We start from the raw sequence: 16,541 nt of genomic DNA, 5'->3' as shown, positions 1-16,541 counted from the left end.
CTGGCCAAGGTCACAGCCTGGGAAAAATCCTGATTGGGAACCCAAACCCTGTACCCAAAACCCCAAATCCTGATTGGGAACCCAAACCCTGTACCCAAAACCCCAAATCCTGATTGGGAACCCAAACCCTGTACCCAAAACCCCAAATCCTGATTGGGAACCCAAACCCTGTACCCAAAACCCCAAATCCTGATTGGGAACCCAAACCCTGTACCCAAAACCCCAAATCCTGATTGGGAACCCAAACCCTGTACCCAAAACCCCAAATCCTGATTGGGAACCTAAACTTTGTACCCAAAACCCTGGTTTGGAACCCAAACCTTGTACCCGAAACTCCAAATCATGGTTTGGAACCTAAACTTTGTACCCAAAATCACAAACCCTGGTTTGGAACCCAAACTTTGTGCCCAAATCCTGATTTTGAACCCAAACCCTGTACCCAAAATCCCAAAATCCCAAATCCTGGTTTGGAACCCAAACCCTGTACCCAGAGCCCCAGATCCTGATTTGGAACCCAAACTTTGTACCCAAAACCCCCAAATCCATCTTCCCAAACTTTATTCCCAAAGCCCTAAATTCATTTTTGTAATCCAAACTTTGTCCCCAAAGCACTTCTGCAGTTCAGCGTCCCGGGGAGGAATCGTGGGATATCCTGGGCTGTGGAATATCCTAAATTGAATTGTAGAGTATCCTGAACTGAAATGTGGAATATCCTGGGCTATGGAATATCCTAAATTGAATTGTAGAGTATCCTGAACTGAAATGTGGAATATCCTGGGCTATGGAATATCCTGGATTGTGGAATATCCTGGGTTGAATTGTGGAATATCCTGGGTTGTGGAATATCCTGGGTTGAATTATGGAATGTCCTGGGCTATGGAATATCCAGGATTGTGGAATATCCAGGATTGAAATGTGGAATATCCTGAGTTATGGAAAATCCTGGATTGAATTGTGGAATATTCTAAATTGAATTGTGGAGTATCCTGAATTGAAATGTGCAATATCCTGGGTTATGGAATATCTTGGGTTGAATTGTGGGATATCCTGAGATATGGAATATCCTGGATTGTGGAATATCCTGAATTGAATTATGGAATATCCTGAATTGAAATGTGGAATATCCTGGGTTATGGAATAGCCTGTGCTATGGAATATCCTGGGTAGAATTGTGGAATATCCTGGGCTATGGAATATCGGGGGTTATTGAATATCCTGGGCTGTGGAATATCCTGGGCTGTGGAATATCCTGGGTTATGGAATATCCTGGGTAGAATTGTGGAATATCCTTGGCTGTGGAATATCGGGGGTTATTGAATATCCTGGGCTGTGGAATATCCTGGGCTGTGGAATATCCTGAATGGGGTCACCCAAGCCCAGCTCCAGGCCCAGGACAGGGATCAGGGATCGGGGTCGGGGATTCTCCTGAGGCTCTGCAGGGGCCGGAATTTGGGGGGGAGGAAGGCAGAGGGAAGGAGCTGGGGCTGAATTTATCAGCAGCGCAGACAGACAGACAGACAGCGCTGACAGACAGACAGGCAGGCAGCCGCTCCCGGGGCTGCTGAGGGAGATAAAAGGAGAGCAGACAGACAGACAGACAGACAGCCAGCCCTGCAGCAGCAGCAGGAGCAGGGCTGGGCTCCCAGCCCCGCTCTGTGCCCCAGTTCTGCCGTGGGGTGCTGGGCCCGGCCTGGGCTGGCATTGCTGGGGGGATCTTTCCATCAGGGATTGCTGGGGATTCTCCCTCCTCAGGGTTTTCTGGAGGATTCTTTCCCTCCTCAGGGATTGCTGGGGATTTTCCTTCAGGGATTGCTGGGGGTTCTCCCTGGGCAGGGCAGGCAGAGCCTGGCTCAGCCCCGGGCTGGGCTCGCAGCTGGCTCAGCACGGCCAGCGGCCGGGGCTGGGCTCATCCTGCCCTGCTCACTCTCATTTATTCCTGCCCTGCTCACACTCATTTATTCCTGTCCTGCTCACACTCATTTATTCCTGCCCTGCTCACACTCATTTATTCCTGTCCTGTTCTCACTTCTGTCCTGCTCACACTCATTTATTCCTGTCCTGCTCACACTCATTTATTCCTGCCCTGCTCACACTCATTTATTCCTGTCCTGCTCACACTCATTTATTCCTGTCCTGTTCTCACTCATTTATTCCTGCCCTGCTCACACTCATTTATTCCTGCCCTGCTCACACTCATTTATTCCTGTCCTGTTCTCACTCATTTATTCCTGTCCTGCTCACACTCATTTATTCCTGTCCTGCTCACACTCATTTATTCCTGTCCTGTTCTCACTTCTGTCCTGCTCACACTCATTTATTCCTGCCCTGCTCACTCTCATTTATTCCTGTCCTGCTCACACTCATTTATTCCTGCCCTGCTCACACTCATTCCTGTCCTGTTCCTCTCATCCCTGTCCCCCTCGCCCATCCCTGTCCTGCAGACCCCGCTCAGGGAGAGGCCCCTGAGGGTGGGAGGGCAGAGCCCGGGCCAGGACACTCGGGGACAGCGAGGACAGCAAGGACAGACAGTGTGACACTGTGCAGGACAGCCCGTGTGACATTGTGCAGGACAGGACAGCCCGTGTGACACCCATGGCAGGACAGCCCGTGTGACACTGTGGCAGGGCTGGACAGGTTTTGTGGCATTGTGACAGGACAGGCTGTGTGACATCCATGGCAGGACAGGACAGCCCGTGTGACACTGTGGCAGGGCTGGCTGTGTGACACTCATGTCAGGACAGCCCGTGTGACATTGTGGCAGGGCTGGCTCCTGTCCCTGCCAGCCCCTGGCACCTCCCGTGGTGCCAGTGCTGGCCCTGCTCGGTGCCATCGGTGCCATCTGTCCCTCCTGGCCCTGTGTCACCGTGTCCCCAGCTCTCCTCACCCTGCCCTGCTGGGGCACTGCTGCTCTGCCCAGACCCGCAACTGAGGGCACAGATCACAGATAACAGATCACAGATAACAGATCACAAATCACAGATTAAAAAAATCACAGATGAAAAAAATCACAGATCACAAGTAAGAAATGACAGATAACAAACATCCCTTGGAACCTTCCCTGGATCCTCCCCAGACATCCACTAAAGGAAGGGATGCTTTTAAATGATAGTCACTACATTATGGGGTTCTTTGAAAGGATGTTCACTCAAAGAAGGGGGGCTTTTAATGGATATTCACTAAAAGAAGGCGTTCTTTCAGTGGATACCCACAAAAAGAAGTTGCAGCAACTCACAACTCCCCACTTCCTTACCCTTAAAATGAAACGCAAGGCTAAACGTTCCAGCACAGAACCTGTTAAAAACGCAGCATTTAACCCCTTCCTGCAGCGGCTATCCCCTCATTCAGTGCACATCCCCTCATTCAGTGCACATCCCCTCATTCAGTGGATATTCACTGGTCATTTTTCAGCTCCCAGGGCTGTTGGATTGTGCCCTTCCCCCTGAGCAGGGGAGGGCCCTGGATCCCCTCCAGTGCCACCAGATCTGTGTCCTCCCAGCCTTTGCTCTGCTCCTCCTCACTTATCTGCCAAGGCCAGCCCCAGTGCCAGGGGTTTTATTTACACCGTTATTCATCCCTTTATTTACACGTTTATTTATCCACCCTTCACTGTGGCCCTGAGCAGGGAAGGGGAGTCGGCATTTCAGGGAGGGGAACAGGAGTGGGAACCCCAGAGCTGCTTTGGAAAGCTTGGTGGTGTTTGGGGACAGCTCAGCTCTGGCTGTGACCCCAGGGTGTCCCTGTGTCCCGTCCCTCTGTCCCGTCCCTCCGTCCTCACCTGCCCTTTCTGTGTTTCAGGCTGGAGGTGATGGGAAGGGGCTGGGCTGGAATTCCCAGAGCAGCTGGGGCTGCCCCTGGACCCTGCAGGTGCCCAAGGTTGGGGAAGGGAAGGTCCAGAGGAACCCTGGAGCTGATCCCAGAGCCTGGAGGGGGCTCCAGGAGAGCTGGAGGGGACATGGAGGGACAGGGACGGGGTCTGGATGGACAGGGACAGGATGGACAGGGACACAGGGATAGGACCCTGGACGGACAGGGACAGAGGTACAGGACTCCAGCATGGACAGGGACACAGGGACAGGATCCTGGATGGACAGGGACACGGGGACAGGGCTCCAGGATGGACAGGGACACAGGGACAGGATCCTGGATGGACAGGGACACAGGGACAGGATCCTGGATGGACAGGGACACAGGGACAGGGCTCCAGGAGGGACAGGGACACGGGGACAGGGCTCCAGGATGGACAGGGACACAGGGACAGGATCCTGGATGGACAGGGACACGGGGACAGGGCTCCAGGATGGACAGGGACACAGGGACAGGATCCAGGAGGGACAGGGACACAGGGACAGGGCTCCAGGCCAGACAGGGACACAGGGACAGGATGGACAGGGACACGGGGACAGGATCCTGGATGGACAGGGACACGGGGACAGGATGGACAGGGACACGGGGACAGGGCTCCAGGAGGGACAGGGACACAGGGACAGGATCCAGGATGGACAGGGACACAGGGACAGGATCCAGGAGGGACAGGGACACAGGGACAGGATCCAGGATGGACAGGGACACAGGGACAGGATCCTGGAGGGACAGGGACACAGGGACAGGGCTCCAGGAGGGACAGGGACACGGGGACAGGATCCTGGATGGACAGGGACACGGGGACAGGATGGACAGGGACACGGGGACAGGGCTCCAGGAGGGACAGGGACACAGGGACAGGATCCAGGATGGACAGGGACACGGGGACAGGGCTCCAGGATGGACAGGGACACAGGGACAGGATCCAGGATGGACAGGGACACAGGGACAGGATGGACAGGGACACAGGGACAGGGCTCCAGGAGGGACAGGGACACAGGGACAGGATCCTGGATGGACAGGGACACAGGGACAGGGCTCCAGGAGGGACAGGGACACAGGGACAGGATCCTGGATGGACAGGGACACAGGGACAGGGCTCCAGGAGGGACAGGGACACGGGGACAGGGCTCCAGGAGGGACAGGGACACAGGGACAGGATGGACAGGGACACAGGGACAGGATGGACAGGGACACAGGGACAGGGCTCCAGGAGGGACAGGGACACGGGGACAGGATCCTGGATGGACAGGGACACAGGGACAGGGCTCCAGGAGGGACAGGGACACAGGGACAGGGCTCCAGGAGGGACAGGGACAGGGCTCCAGGAGGGACAGGGACACAGGGACAGGATCCTGGAGGGACAGGGACACGGGGACAGGGCTCCAGGAGGGACAGGGACACGGGGACAGGATCCTGGATGGACAGGGACACGGGGACAGGCTCCAGGAGGGACAGGGACACGGGGACAGGATGGACAGGGACACGGGGACAGGGCTCCAGGAGGGACAGGGACACAGGGACAGGATGGACAGGGACACAGGGACAGGGCTCCAGGAGGGACAGGGACACAGGGACAGGGCTCCAGGCCGCACAGGGGCCCAGGAACAGCTGCTGTGCCCGAGCAGCGACTCCCAGGAGGGATTTCCATCAGCAGCAGCACGTGGGCTTGGCCGGGAGCCCTGGAGGCTCCTGTGGCCCCTTCCCTGCAGCCGGGCGCGTTTGCTCCGTGCTCAGCTCACCCCGATCTCCCCACAACAGGGGATAGACCTTGTGCCGTGCTGAGGAGCCGCTGCAGACGAGCAGCTCTGCGAACCCTGGGGGCTCCCTGCGGGTGCCCGGCCGTGTGGGGAATAACAAACCACAAATAACTCTGGGTTTTTCCCTTGCCAGGGAATGAATCCCTGCGGAGGCAGCGCTGGGAAGGAGCCCCGGAGCAGCTGAGAGAGCCCCGAGGAGCAGCTGCTGGAGGAGGGGACGCCCCACTACCTGCACCAGCCCACCGCCCCTACTAACCAATGTCAGCAACCCGGTAAATCCTGCCTGGCTCCTGTCCAAAACCAGCCCGGCACTTGGGGCCTTGGGGGCAGAAACACCCGCTTCTCTGTGTGCCAAAGATAGGTCGTGATCCACGTGCAAACAGAGCCTGGGAAATCGGAATCTCACTCCAGAAATGCAGGCAGAGAGGGAGGGGAGGGGGAGAAACCTGAGCCAGGGCTGGGAGGAAATCAAATATTCCCTGCTGGGCTCTGGGAGGCTCCAGGGTGGTGGGATTGAAGGGACAGGCTGCTGGGAGCCCATGGGGAGCTCCAGGGAGGTGGGATTGAAGGGACAGGCTGCTGGGAGCCCATGGAGAGGGCAGGGGGGTGGGATTGAAGGGACAGGCTGCTGGGAGCCCATGGAGAGGGCAGGGGGGTGGGATTGAAGGGACAGGCTGCTGGGAGCCCATGGAGAGGGCAGGGGGGTGGGATTGAAGGGACAGGCTGCTGGGAGCCCATGGAGAGGGCAGGGGGGTGGGATTGAAGGGACAGGCTGCTGGGAGCCCATGGAGAGGGCAGGGGGGTGGGATTGAAGGGACAGGCTGCTGGGAGCCCATGGAGAGGGCAGGGGGGTGGGATTGAAGGGACAGGCTGCTGGGAGCCCATGGAGAGGGCAGGGGGGTGGGATTGAAGGGACAGGCTGCTCAGGCTGCTGGGAGCCCCTGGGGTGGGCAGGGAGCAGCGTCATTCTCTGTGCCTGTGTTTGTGCCAGAGCAGAATGCAATGTGGGGATTGCTCACCCACCGTGATGGGGTTTGGCTCCTTGGCCTGTCAGGAAATAGCCCCACATTGCTCTGCACAGAGAAAAGCAAGGCACAGCTCTTCCCAAGAATATTTCTGGGTTCCACGTTCTCTGAACCTCAGAGAAAGGAAAAACACAATTCTCACCATTCTCTGTGCCTGTGTTTGTGCCAAAGCAGAATGCAGCGTGGGGATTGTTCGCCCACAGTGATGGTGGTTTGAGTGCTTGGCAGATTCAGTTTAGATGCAATGTAATATAATGTAATATAGTATAGAATAATATAGTATCATAAATAATTAATTAGCCCTCTGATAAGATGGAGTCTCCTCCTCATTCCTCCCTGCCACGGGGATTGTCCTGTTTTGATGAATGGTTACAGAAAGAGAGGCAATAATTGCAGGAATTCTTTCCTCTGAGTTTCCCTCAGCTGCCCAGGGTTTTCCTGGGAGAGCCGTGGTTCAGGGGATCTGTGATCATTCCATAATGATCTCTGTGTTCCTGGCAGAGCCCCTGCAGGGCTGGCTGGCACCTGACCAGGACGGAGGGAAGGGAACAAGGCAGGAAATTGCTGCACTTCCCCTTCCCTCAGCTGCCCTCACCCTGAATCAGAGACCAGAAATCACAGACGGTTCTGAAACGTGTGACTGCGCTGCGCAAGGCTCTCGCCTTCTATTTATTTCCCAAAATAATCCATTTGCATCAGCCCAGCCCCTCCCATCCCTGCTCTGTGTGAAATGAGGTTATTAGTCCCTCACACGTGTGCGGTTCTTCTCTCTAATTGGGTCAGTGGTCTCTAACTGGGTCAGGGATGAAGTCAGGAATGTCTTCCTCAGGTCTCTGTGACCCTCTCTTCCCTGCTTTGTGATGGATTAACAGAGTCCAGTGCTGGGCACTGTTCTGCTGCTTCCAGTAATTCCTGTAATGCTTCTCTTGCTCCACTTCCTTCCACAGATGAGCTCATAATAGAGCAATTAGCTCAAATTGTTATTTCTGCAACAGATTTAAGCATCTAAGAATCACCAACCTATCATTGGTGTATCTAACCTCAGTGGGAATTGGTTCTGACCCTCAGCTGAAATCTTAGCCTTATAAAATCAGGATTCAACAGCCCTGGTGTGTCTAACTTCAGTTTGAATTGGTTCTGACCTGAAATCCTAACCCTATAAAATCAGGATTCCAATATGAATTGGCTCTGACCCTCAGCTGAAATCCCGACCCTATAAAATCTTGATTCAAAGCATTGTTTTCCTCTTGGTGTATCTAACTTCAATGTGAATTAGTTCTGACCTGAAATCCTAACCCTATAAAATCAGGATTTCAATATGAATTGGTTCTGACGCTCAGCTGAAATCCTGATGCTATAAAATCATGATTGAAAGCATTGTTCTCCTGCTGGTGTATCTAACTTCAATATGAATTGGTTCTGACCCCCAGCTGAAATCCTAACCCTATAAAATCAGGATTCACAGCCCTGTTGGTGTATCTAACTTCAATATGAATTGGTTCTGACCTGAAATCCAAACCCTATAAAATCAGTATTCCAATATGAATTGGTTCTGACCCTCAGCTGAAATCCTGACCCTATAAAATCATTATTCACAAGCCCTGTTGGTGTATCTAACTTCAATATGAATTCTGACCCTCAGCTGAAATTTTAACCCTATAAAACCATGATTACCAGCCCTGTTCTCCTGTTGGTGCATCTAAACTTCAATATAAAGTTCAGCTGCAGTCCTGCCCCTCCAAACCCACGGTCACCAGCCCTGTTGTCCGTCCCACAGGGAGCAGCCCATCTTCAGCACCAGGGCCCACGTGTTCCAGATCGACCCGGCCACCAAGAGGAACTGGATCCCGGCCAGCAAACACGCCCTGACCGTCTCCTACTACTACGATGCCACCCGCAGCGTCTACAGGATCATCAGCGTGGGGGGCACCAAGGTGGGCACTGCCCCGGGCACTGCCAGGCTGCTGTGCCCCCAAAATGACGGCCGTGTCCTTAAAATAACAGCTGTCCCCCTGGAAAACGGCTGTGTCCCTAGAGAGCAGCTGTGCCCTAAAAAGCAGCTGTGTCCTTAAAAAACAGCTGTGGCCCTAGAAAAGCAGTTTCCCCCCCCCTACAAAAAGCAGCTTTTCCCCAAAAACCCCAGCTGTCCCCCTCACAAAAGCAGCTGATTCTCTGATTGGTTCCCTGATTCCCTGTTTGATTCTCTGAGTCCCTGACTCCTTGATTGATTCCCTGATTGATTCCCTGACTCCCATATCAGTTCCCTGATTGATCTCCTGACTCCTTGATTGATTCCCTGATCAGTTCCCTGGCTGATCCCCTGACTCCCTGATCAATGATTCCCTGATCAATTCCCTGACTGATTCCCTGATCAATTCCCTGATTGATCCCCTGACTCCTTGATCAGTGATTCCATGATCAATTCCCTGCTTGATTCCCTGACTAATTCCCTGACTGATTCCCTGATCAATCCCCTGATCAATGATTCCCTGACGGATTCCCTGATCGATGCCCCGCTGTCCCCTGCCCAGGCCATCATCAACAGCACCATCACCCCCAACATGACGTTCACCAAGACCTCGCAGAAGTTCGGGCAGTGGGCTGACAGCAGGGCCAACACCGTGTACGGGCTGGGCTTCGCCTCCGAGCAGCACCTGAGCCAGGTGAGAGCTGGGAACCTGGGAAACCTGGGGATCCTGAGCCAGGTGAGAGCTGGGAACCTGGGAAACCTGGGATCCTGAGCCAGGTGAGACCTGGGAACATGGGAAACCTGGGGATCCTGAGCCAGGTGAGACCTGGGAACATGGGAAACCTGGGATCCTGAGCCAGGTGAGAGCTGGGAACCTGGGAAACCTGCGATCCTGAGCCAGGTGAGAGCTGGGAACCTGGGAAACCTGGGGATCCTGAGCCAGGTGAGAGCTGGGAACATGGGAAACCTGGGATCCTGAGCCAGGTGAGAGCTGGGAACCTGTGCCAGGTGAGATCTGGGAACCTGGGAATCCTGCGATCCTGAGCCAGGTGAGACCTGGGGAACATGGGAATCCTGCGATCCTGAGCCAGGTGAGAGCTGGGAACCTGTGCCAGGTGAGACCTGGGAACCTGGGAAACCTGGGGATCCTGAGCCAGGTGAGAGCTGGGAACCTGAGCCAGGTGAGCTCAGGAACCTGGGAAACCTGTGGGAACCCTTCCCAGGTGAGCTCATGGAATCCCCCCGGGAGAAACCCCTCCAGAAGATCCTCAGGCACCTGCTGAGTGCTGTTCTCACCGGGCTGGGATGGAATTCAAGGTGCCAAGGTTCCAGAAGCAGCTTTGGGGTTGTGTTTGCAGAGGGGTTTGGGCGCCACAAATGGAGCTGGGGCTGCTTCTGTGCTGAGCCCACAGCCCCGAGTGCCAAACTCAATTAAATCCCTGAATTTTGGTGTTGGAGAAAAATTCAGAAGTGTTTTAAACGAGGCTGCAGGCAGAGCATCACTATATATTTATTTAAATATAATTTCTATTACATTACTCTGCTGGTACGTTACCCAGCCCCAGGGTGACTCTCCCCTTCCCCTGCAGTTTGCAGAGAAGTTCCAGGAGGTGAAGGAGGCAGCTCGTGTGGCCAGGGAGAAATGCCAGGACAAAACTGAGCTCACCAACCCTGCCCTGAGCCTCCCTTCCCACCAGGTGAGGCTGGGGAATGGGGAGGAAAGGGGAGGAAAAGGGAGGTGACCCTGCTGGAGGTGCCCACCTGTCCCTGTCCTTGCCCCCAGGTGCTGCCCAGCTCCATCATCATCACCTGTCCTTCCTCCCAGCCCCATTATCCTCATCACCTGTCCCTGCTTTTCCCCCCAGGTGCTGCCCAGCCCCATCATCGGCTCCAACGGGCCCGGGGAGGACAAGCTGTTCCGCAGCCAGAGCGCGGATGTGGAGATCAGCACCGAGAAGGAGAGGCTGAAGAAGATGCTCTCCGAGGGGTGAGGCTGCTCTGAGCCCCAGGCTCTCCCCTCTGGCACGGCTGGGTGCTCGGTTTTGTCATGCCAAATTATTCTGATCCGTTCTGCCCTTTCCATTCTCTCTGCCTGCTGCTGAAAGCCTGGGCTGGATTCACAGAATCACAGAATCCCAGACTCAATCCCAGAATCATTCACAGATTCACAGAATCATTTAGAGAATCACAGAATCCCAGAATCAATCACAGAATCACAGAATCCCATATCAATCACAGAATCAAACCCAGAATCAGAGAATCCCAGAATCAATCCCAGAATCAATTCTAGAATCACAGAATCATTCACAGAATCATTCACAGAATCAATCCCAGAATCCCAGAATCAATCTCAGAATCCCAGTATCAATGCCAGAATCAATGCCAGTATCAATGCCAGTATCAATGCCAGAATCAATGCCAGTATCAATGCCAGTATCAATGCCAGAATCAATGCCAGTATCAATGCCAGTATCAATGCCAGTATCAATGCCAGAATCCCAGAATCAATCCCAGTATCAATCTCAGAATCAATCCCAGAATCAATTGCAGAATCACAGAATCAATCCCAGAATCCCAGAATCAGTCCCAGCATCAATCCCAGAACCGATCCCAGAACCGATCCCAGAATCAATCCCAGAATCCCAGAACCGATCCCAGAACCGATCCCAGAATCAATCCCAGAATCCCAGAACCGATCCCAGAATCATTCCCAGAATCAATCCCAGAACCAATCCCATCATTTCCTTTCCCCCCGTCCCAGCTCGGTGAGCGAGGTGCAGTGGGAGGCCGAGTTCTTCAGCCTGCAGGACAACAACTCCAAGCTGGTGGCGGCGCTGCACGAGGCCAACGCCAGCGTGGAGCAGTGGAAGAAGGAGCTGGCGGCCTACCAGGAGGAGACGGAGGCGCTGCGCCAGCGGGTGAGCCAGGGGGACGGGGACAGGGCCACAGGGGCTGGGGTCGGCGTGGCTGAGGGACAACACCCGCCATCCCTCCCTCAGGATTCCCTCAGGACTCCCTCAGGATTCCCTGGGGTTGATTCCCAACATCCTTCCTCAGGATCCCCAAATCCCTCCCTCAGAATTACCTCAGGATTCCCTCAGGATTCCCAACATCCCTCCCTCAGAATTACCTCAGGATTGCCTCAGGATTCTCTCAGGATTCGCTCAGAATTTCCAACATCCCTCCCTCAGGATTCCCTCAAGATTTCCTCAGGATTCCCTGCTGTTATTTCCAATATCCCTTCCTCAGCATTCCCTCAGGATTCTCTCAGGATTTCCTGAGGATTCCCAACATCCCTCCCTCAGGGTTCCCTCAGGATTCCCAACATCTATCTCTCAGGATTCCCTCAGGATTCCCTCAGGATTCCCTGGGGTTGATCCCCAACATCCCTCCCTCAGGATTCCCTCAGAATTTCCAGCATCCCTCCCTCAGGATTCCCTGGTGTTATTCCCAACATTCCTCCCTCAGGATTCCCTCAGGGTTCCCTCAGGATTCCCAACACCCATTCCTCAGGATTCCCTCAAGATTCCCTCAGGATTCCCTCAGAATTTCCAACATCCCTCCCTCAGAATTCCCTGGTGTTATTCCCAACATTCCTCCCTCAGGATTCCCGGGGCCTTGGCAGGATCACAGAAGAAACCATAACTCAGTGAAACACCTCCATTATTGTCCCAAAATCAGGACATTTTGGTGGGTTCTGGCCGCCCTGACACTCAGGGAATTGCAGGATCTGCTCCCGGTCTGGGTGAGCTCCTTGGAGCTGTTTGCAGAGCTCAGAGCAGCCCCAGCAGGAACAGAACCATTTTAAAAATGAATCCTGCTCATGAATAATCCAGGGCACCGAGCTGCATTTTCCAGGGGAGCTCTCCTGGGCAAACCCTTCAGCCCAGCTCTGCAGCAGCTCCAGAGCTTTTGGAGGTCTCCAAATGGAGCTGGAGGGGCTCAGGGCTGGGTGTGAGCCAGCGCAGCTGTGCTGGAGTGCACAATTCGTGCAGAAAGCACAGGCACGGTCTCCAAAGTGGGTTTTTTTGAGCACAAAATGGTTTTTTGAGCCACAAAATGGACGTGATCCCATTTTGGAATTGTTTTCCTCCCAGCCCCAAGCAGGAGCTGCCAGGTGGGTTTGCAGGGAGGCCAAGCATGGCAATGGTGCTGAGGGTGAGGAGATTCCTGAGGGAATGATTTCACCCTGCAGTGAATTATTGAGGGGTCAGGAATGATTTCACCTTGCACTGAATTATTGAGGGGTCAGGAGGTTCCTGAGGGAATGATTTCACCTTGCAGTGAATTATTGAGGGGTCAGGAATGATTTCACCTTGCAGTGAATTATTGAGGGGTCAGGAGATTCCTGAGGGAATGATTTCACCTTGCAGTGAATTATTGAGGGGTCAGTAATGATTTCACCTTGCACTGAATTATTGAGGGGTCAGTAATGATTTCACCTTGCACTGAATTATTGAGGGGTCAGTAATGATTTCACCTTGCAGGTGGCAGAGCTGGAGGCTCAGGGCACCCCCGACTCCTCCAGTGACAACAACAAGGAGGAGCTGAGCCAGAGCCTGGAGGAGCTGGAGCTGCTGCTCAAGGCCAAGGATGAGGTGAGAACCCCAAAAAACCTGTCAGAGCCCCCAAAACCTGCCAGATCCCCCCAAACCTGTCAGACCCCCCAGCTATCAGAGCTCTGAGGGACAGGGATGTGCTGGGGTTGAGAGGCTCAGGATCTTGGCAGCTCAGAATTCCCTCAAATCACAGAATTCACAGAATCACCAGGCTGGAAGAGACCTCGAGTCATAAACCCACACTTTTCACACTAATACACGCAATATTCACTCCAATATTTGCAAAAAGCCAATCATAAAACCCCCATTTTCCACACTAACACGACACACACAGTATTCACATTAACACTTGGAAAAAGCCAATCACAAATCCCCCATTTTCCCCAGGAGATCCAGCTGCTGAAGAGCCAGAGGTGCGGCCGCTGGGAGGCCGAGGGCGAGCGCGAGGAGACGCTGCAGAAGCTGCAGGTAAAGGGGGAGGTGGCACCTGATCAGGTAAAGGTGGAGGTGGCACCTTGGGGACATCCCCACTTTGCCCAGACTGTGATGGAGCCAATCCCACCAGCCTGGGGAGGATCCAGAGCAGCTCCAGTGCCAATCCCACCAGGCTGGAAGGATCCAGGGCCAATCCCAGCAGGCTGAGGAGGATCCAGAGCAGCTCCAGTGCCAATCCCACCAGGCTGGAGAGGATCCAGGGTGGGCTCCTGGGTGGGATCCCCACCTGGGGAGGCTCCAGGGCAAATCCCACCAGGCTGGGCAGGATCCACAGCAGCTCCTGAACCAATCCAAGCAGGCTGGAGTAGATCCAGAGCCAGCCCCACCGGGCTGGGGCATCCCTGTGGGCACAGCTGCCCTCCCACAGCCTCACCCCACGGGCAGGGCTGGGCACAGAGCTCCCCCCCAGTGACCCAGGACAGGGACCCGGCTCAGGAGGGGCCCTGGGGTGGCACTCGGGCTGTGAGCAGTCAGTCTGTCTGTCCGTCTGTCCCCGCAGGAGCTGGAGGCCCGCAACGCGGAGCTGGAGCAGCGGCTGCAGCTGGCAGAGCAGAGCCTGGCAGAGAGCCTGGCACACAGGGACAGGGTGCACCACGAGGTCACCAAGGTGGCCGAGATCATGGATGTGAAGATCTTCGAGCTCAGCGAGCTCAGGCAGGGCCTGGCCAAGCTGGTGGAGAGCAACTGAGCAGGGCCGAGAGCCCTGGAGAGGGGCAGCTCAGCTGGGGCTGGGCACCACCCACACATCCTGAGGGCACCGAGAGATCCTCTGGGCACCACTGAGAGATCCTGCAGACACCAAGGAAGAGCCTTTGGACACTGAGAGCTCCTGTGGGCACCACCCAGAGATCCTGAGGGAATCACCAAGAGCTCCTGTGGGCACCGAGAGCTCCTGTGGGCACTGAGAGATCCTTTGGGCACCAAGAGAGATCCTTTGGTCACTGAGAGCTCCTGTGGGCACCACCCAGAGCTCCCGTGGGCACCCAGCAGCCTCAGCCCTGTCCGGGCAGGATTTGCCACCCACCAGCAGCTGCCCGGCCAGAGCGGGCACCAGGCTGGGCACTCACTGCCCAGGGAGCCCCCGAGCAGGGCACGGAGCTCTGAGCCTCTCCAGGGAGCAGCTGGACCCCCAAATCTTCTCCAGGGAGAGCCTGAACCCTCAAATTCTCTCCAAGGAGTACCCGAAGTTCTCAAATCCTCTCCAGGGAGAGCCTGAGCTCCCAGTTATTCTCCAGGGAGCACAGGAACCCCCAAATCCTCTCCAGGGAGCACCTGAACCCCCAAACCTTCTCCAGGGGGAACCTGAGCCCCCAAATCTTCTCCAGGGAGCTCCTGAGCCTCTCCAGGGAGCAGCTGGACCCCCAAATCCTCTCCAAGAAGCACCTGAAGGTCTCAAATCCCTTCCAGGGAGCGCCTGAGCCCAGCCCAGGGGTGCCAGCTGTTGCCCAGGGGTGCCAGCTGTGCCCAGGGGTGCCAGCTGTGCCCAGGGGTGCCACCCCCCTGCCACACCCCACGGCTGCCCCCAGGTTTTTACATTTTCTAAGGGCAGGGGCCGAGCCCTTTGGGGTTTTCTGTCGTTTTTTAGGAACCGTTTGCCTTCGGCAGGTCCTGCCTGCTCCCCTGGCTGGGCACAGCCAGCACTGACTTCCTCCTCCTCCTCTTCCTCTTCCTCCATTCCCAGCCCCTGGACATCCCAGGGCAGCAGAGATGGAGGAAAACTCTGGAAAATTCTGGATTTCCCCAGAGGAAAATCTGCAGTTTCACAGCCTGGATGAGCTGAGCACAGAGGATTTCAGGACTGCTGGAAATTTGGGGCTGAGCACGGGGAATTTGGGACAAGGGACATCCCTGAGGGCACCAAGCTGCTGGGTTGGCACCTGTGAGGTTAATTGAAATTAAAAATGGAGCGAAACTCAGCTGCTCTCGGGGTTTTGTTTCTTTTTTTGGTCCTTTTTATATTGGAAGAAGCCCCCAGGGATGTCCTGATGTGTGGGGCAGGGACAGGGCCCAGCTGGGGCCAAGGACAGAGATGGGGACGGTGCCCTGAGGGGCTGGGGGGACCCCAGAAATTCTCCAGGAGTTACCCCAGAAACCTGGGAGTTATCATAGAAATTTGGGATTAATCTCAGAAGTTTGGGAGTTACCCCAGAAATTTGGAATTAATCCCAAAATTTGGGAGTTACCCAGAAAATTGGGATTAATCTCACAAGTTTCAGAGTTATCCCAGAAATCTGGCAGTACCCCAGAAACCTGTTACAAGTTACCCAGAAACTTGGGAGTTGTTTCAGAAATTTGGGAATAATCTCAGAAATTTTGGATTCATCTCAGAGGTTTGGGATTAATCTCAGAATTTTCAATTTAAGAGTTATCCCAGAAATTTGGGAATACCCCAGAAATTCAGGAGTTACCCCAAAAGTTTGGGAGTTATCACAGAAATTTTGGATTAATCTCAGAAATTTGGGACTACCCCAGATGTTTCCCAGCCTCTGGAATTGAGGGAGGCCCGAGGGAGGCCCTGGCTCTGCTTTACCACAACTTCCCTATTTTATTTTAAGCATCATTCCTCTTGCTGCCTCATCTCTTTACTCAACTCTTATTTCTTTTATTTCAATGCTTTATATTTGGTTTTTTGGTCAGAAAGTTTCAAAACCTTTCTTTGTGTCTGTTTTGGACACAGCAGATCCAATCAGCATTTGCTGATTCCATTGCAAATTGACACAAAAATGTACAAAATTGACACCAAAATGCACAAAATTGACACAAAAACCCCATTTTCCCAGCAGGTTTGGGGCTGTCCCTGAGGCAGGGTCCCTTCCTGGGCTGGAGCCACTCTGATCCTTGCCAGAACCTTCTGGAAATCCTTGTGGAGCAG

At 54.5% G+C, this 16,541-nt stretch overlaps 2 protein-coding genes across 3 annotated transcripts in view; both read left to right on the top strand.

Annotated features, from left to right (window-relative positions):
- Positions 1 to 16,541, top strand: part of TMEM161A (transmembrane protein 161A) — a 119,663-nt gene that overhangs the window by 54,655 nt on the left and 48,467 nt on the right. The window lies entirely within an intron of this gene.
- Positions 5,762 to 14,764, top strand: HOMER3 (homer scaffold protein 3). The gene is made up of 9 exons (XM_054286609.1): positions 5,762 to 5,893; positions 8,424 to 8,580; positions 9,178 to 9,309; positions 10,205 to 10,312; positions 10,481 to 10,602; positions 11,377 to 11,533; positions 13,103 to 13,213; positions 13,562 to 13,642; positions 14,169 to 14,764. Exons 1-9 carry the CDS (start codon positions 5,880 to 5,882, stop codon positions 14,355 to 14,357), a joined length of 1,071 nt encoding a protein of 356 aa, XP_054142584.1. The 5' UTR covers positions 5,762 to 5,879; the 3' UTR covers positions 14,358 to 14,764.

This window comes from Melozone crissalis, unplaced genomic scaffold (genome assembly GCF_028551555.1).
Source record: "Melozone crissalis strain CALT ecotype California unplaced genomic scaffold, PUWL_Pcris_2 ptg000054l_1, whole genome shotgun sequence".
NCBI classification, from domain to species: Eukaryota; Metazoa; Chordata; class Aves; order Passeriformes; family Passerellidae; genus Melozone; species Melozone crissalis.
This window is presented reverse-complemented; position numbering and strand designations above follow the sequence as displayed.

Excerpts from the sequence above, each read along its gene's own strand:
- HOMER3 (XM_054286609.1), top strand. Across the intron at positions 13,214-13,561 it reads TGCTCAAGGCCAAGGATGAG|GAGATCCAGCTGCTGAAGAG; the intron begins GTGAGAACCCCA and ends CATTTTCCCCAG. Across the intron at positions 13,643-14,168 it reads AGACGCTGCAGAAGCTGCAG|GAGCTGGAGGCCCGCAACGC; the intron begins GTAAAGGGGGAG and ends CTGTCCCCGCAG.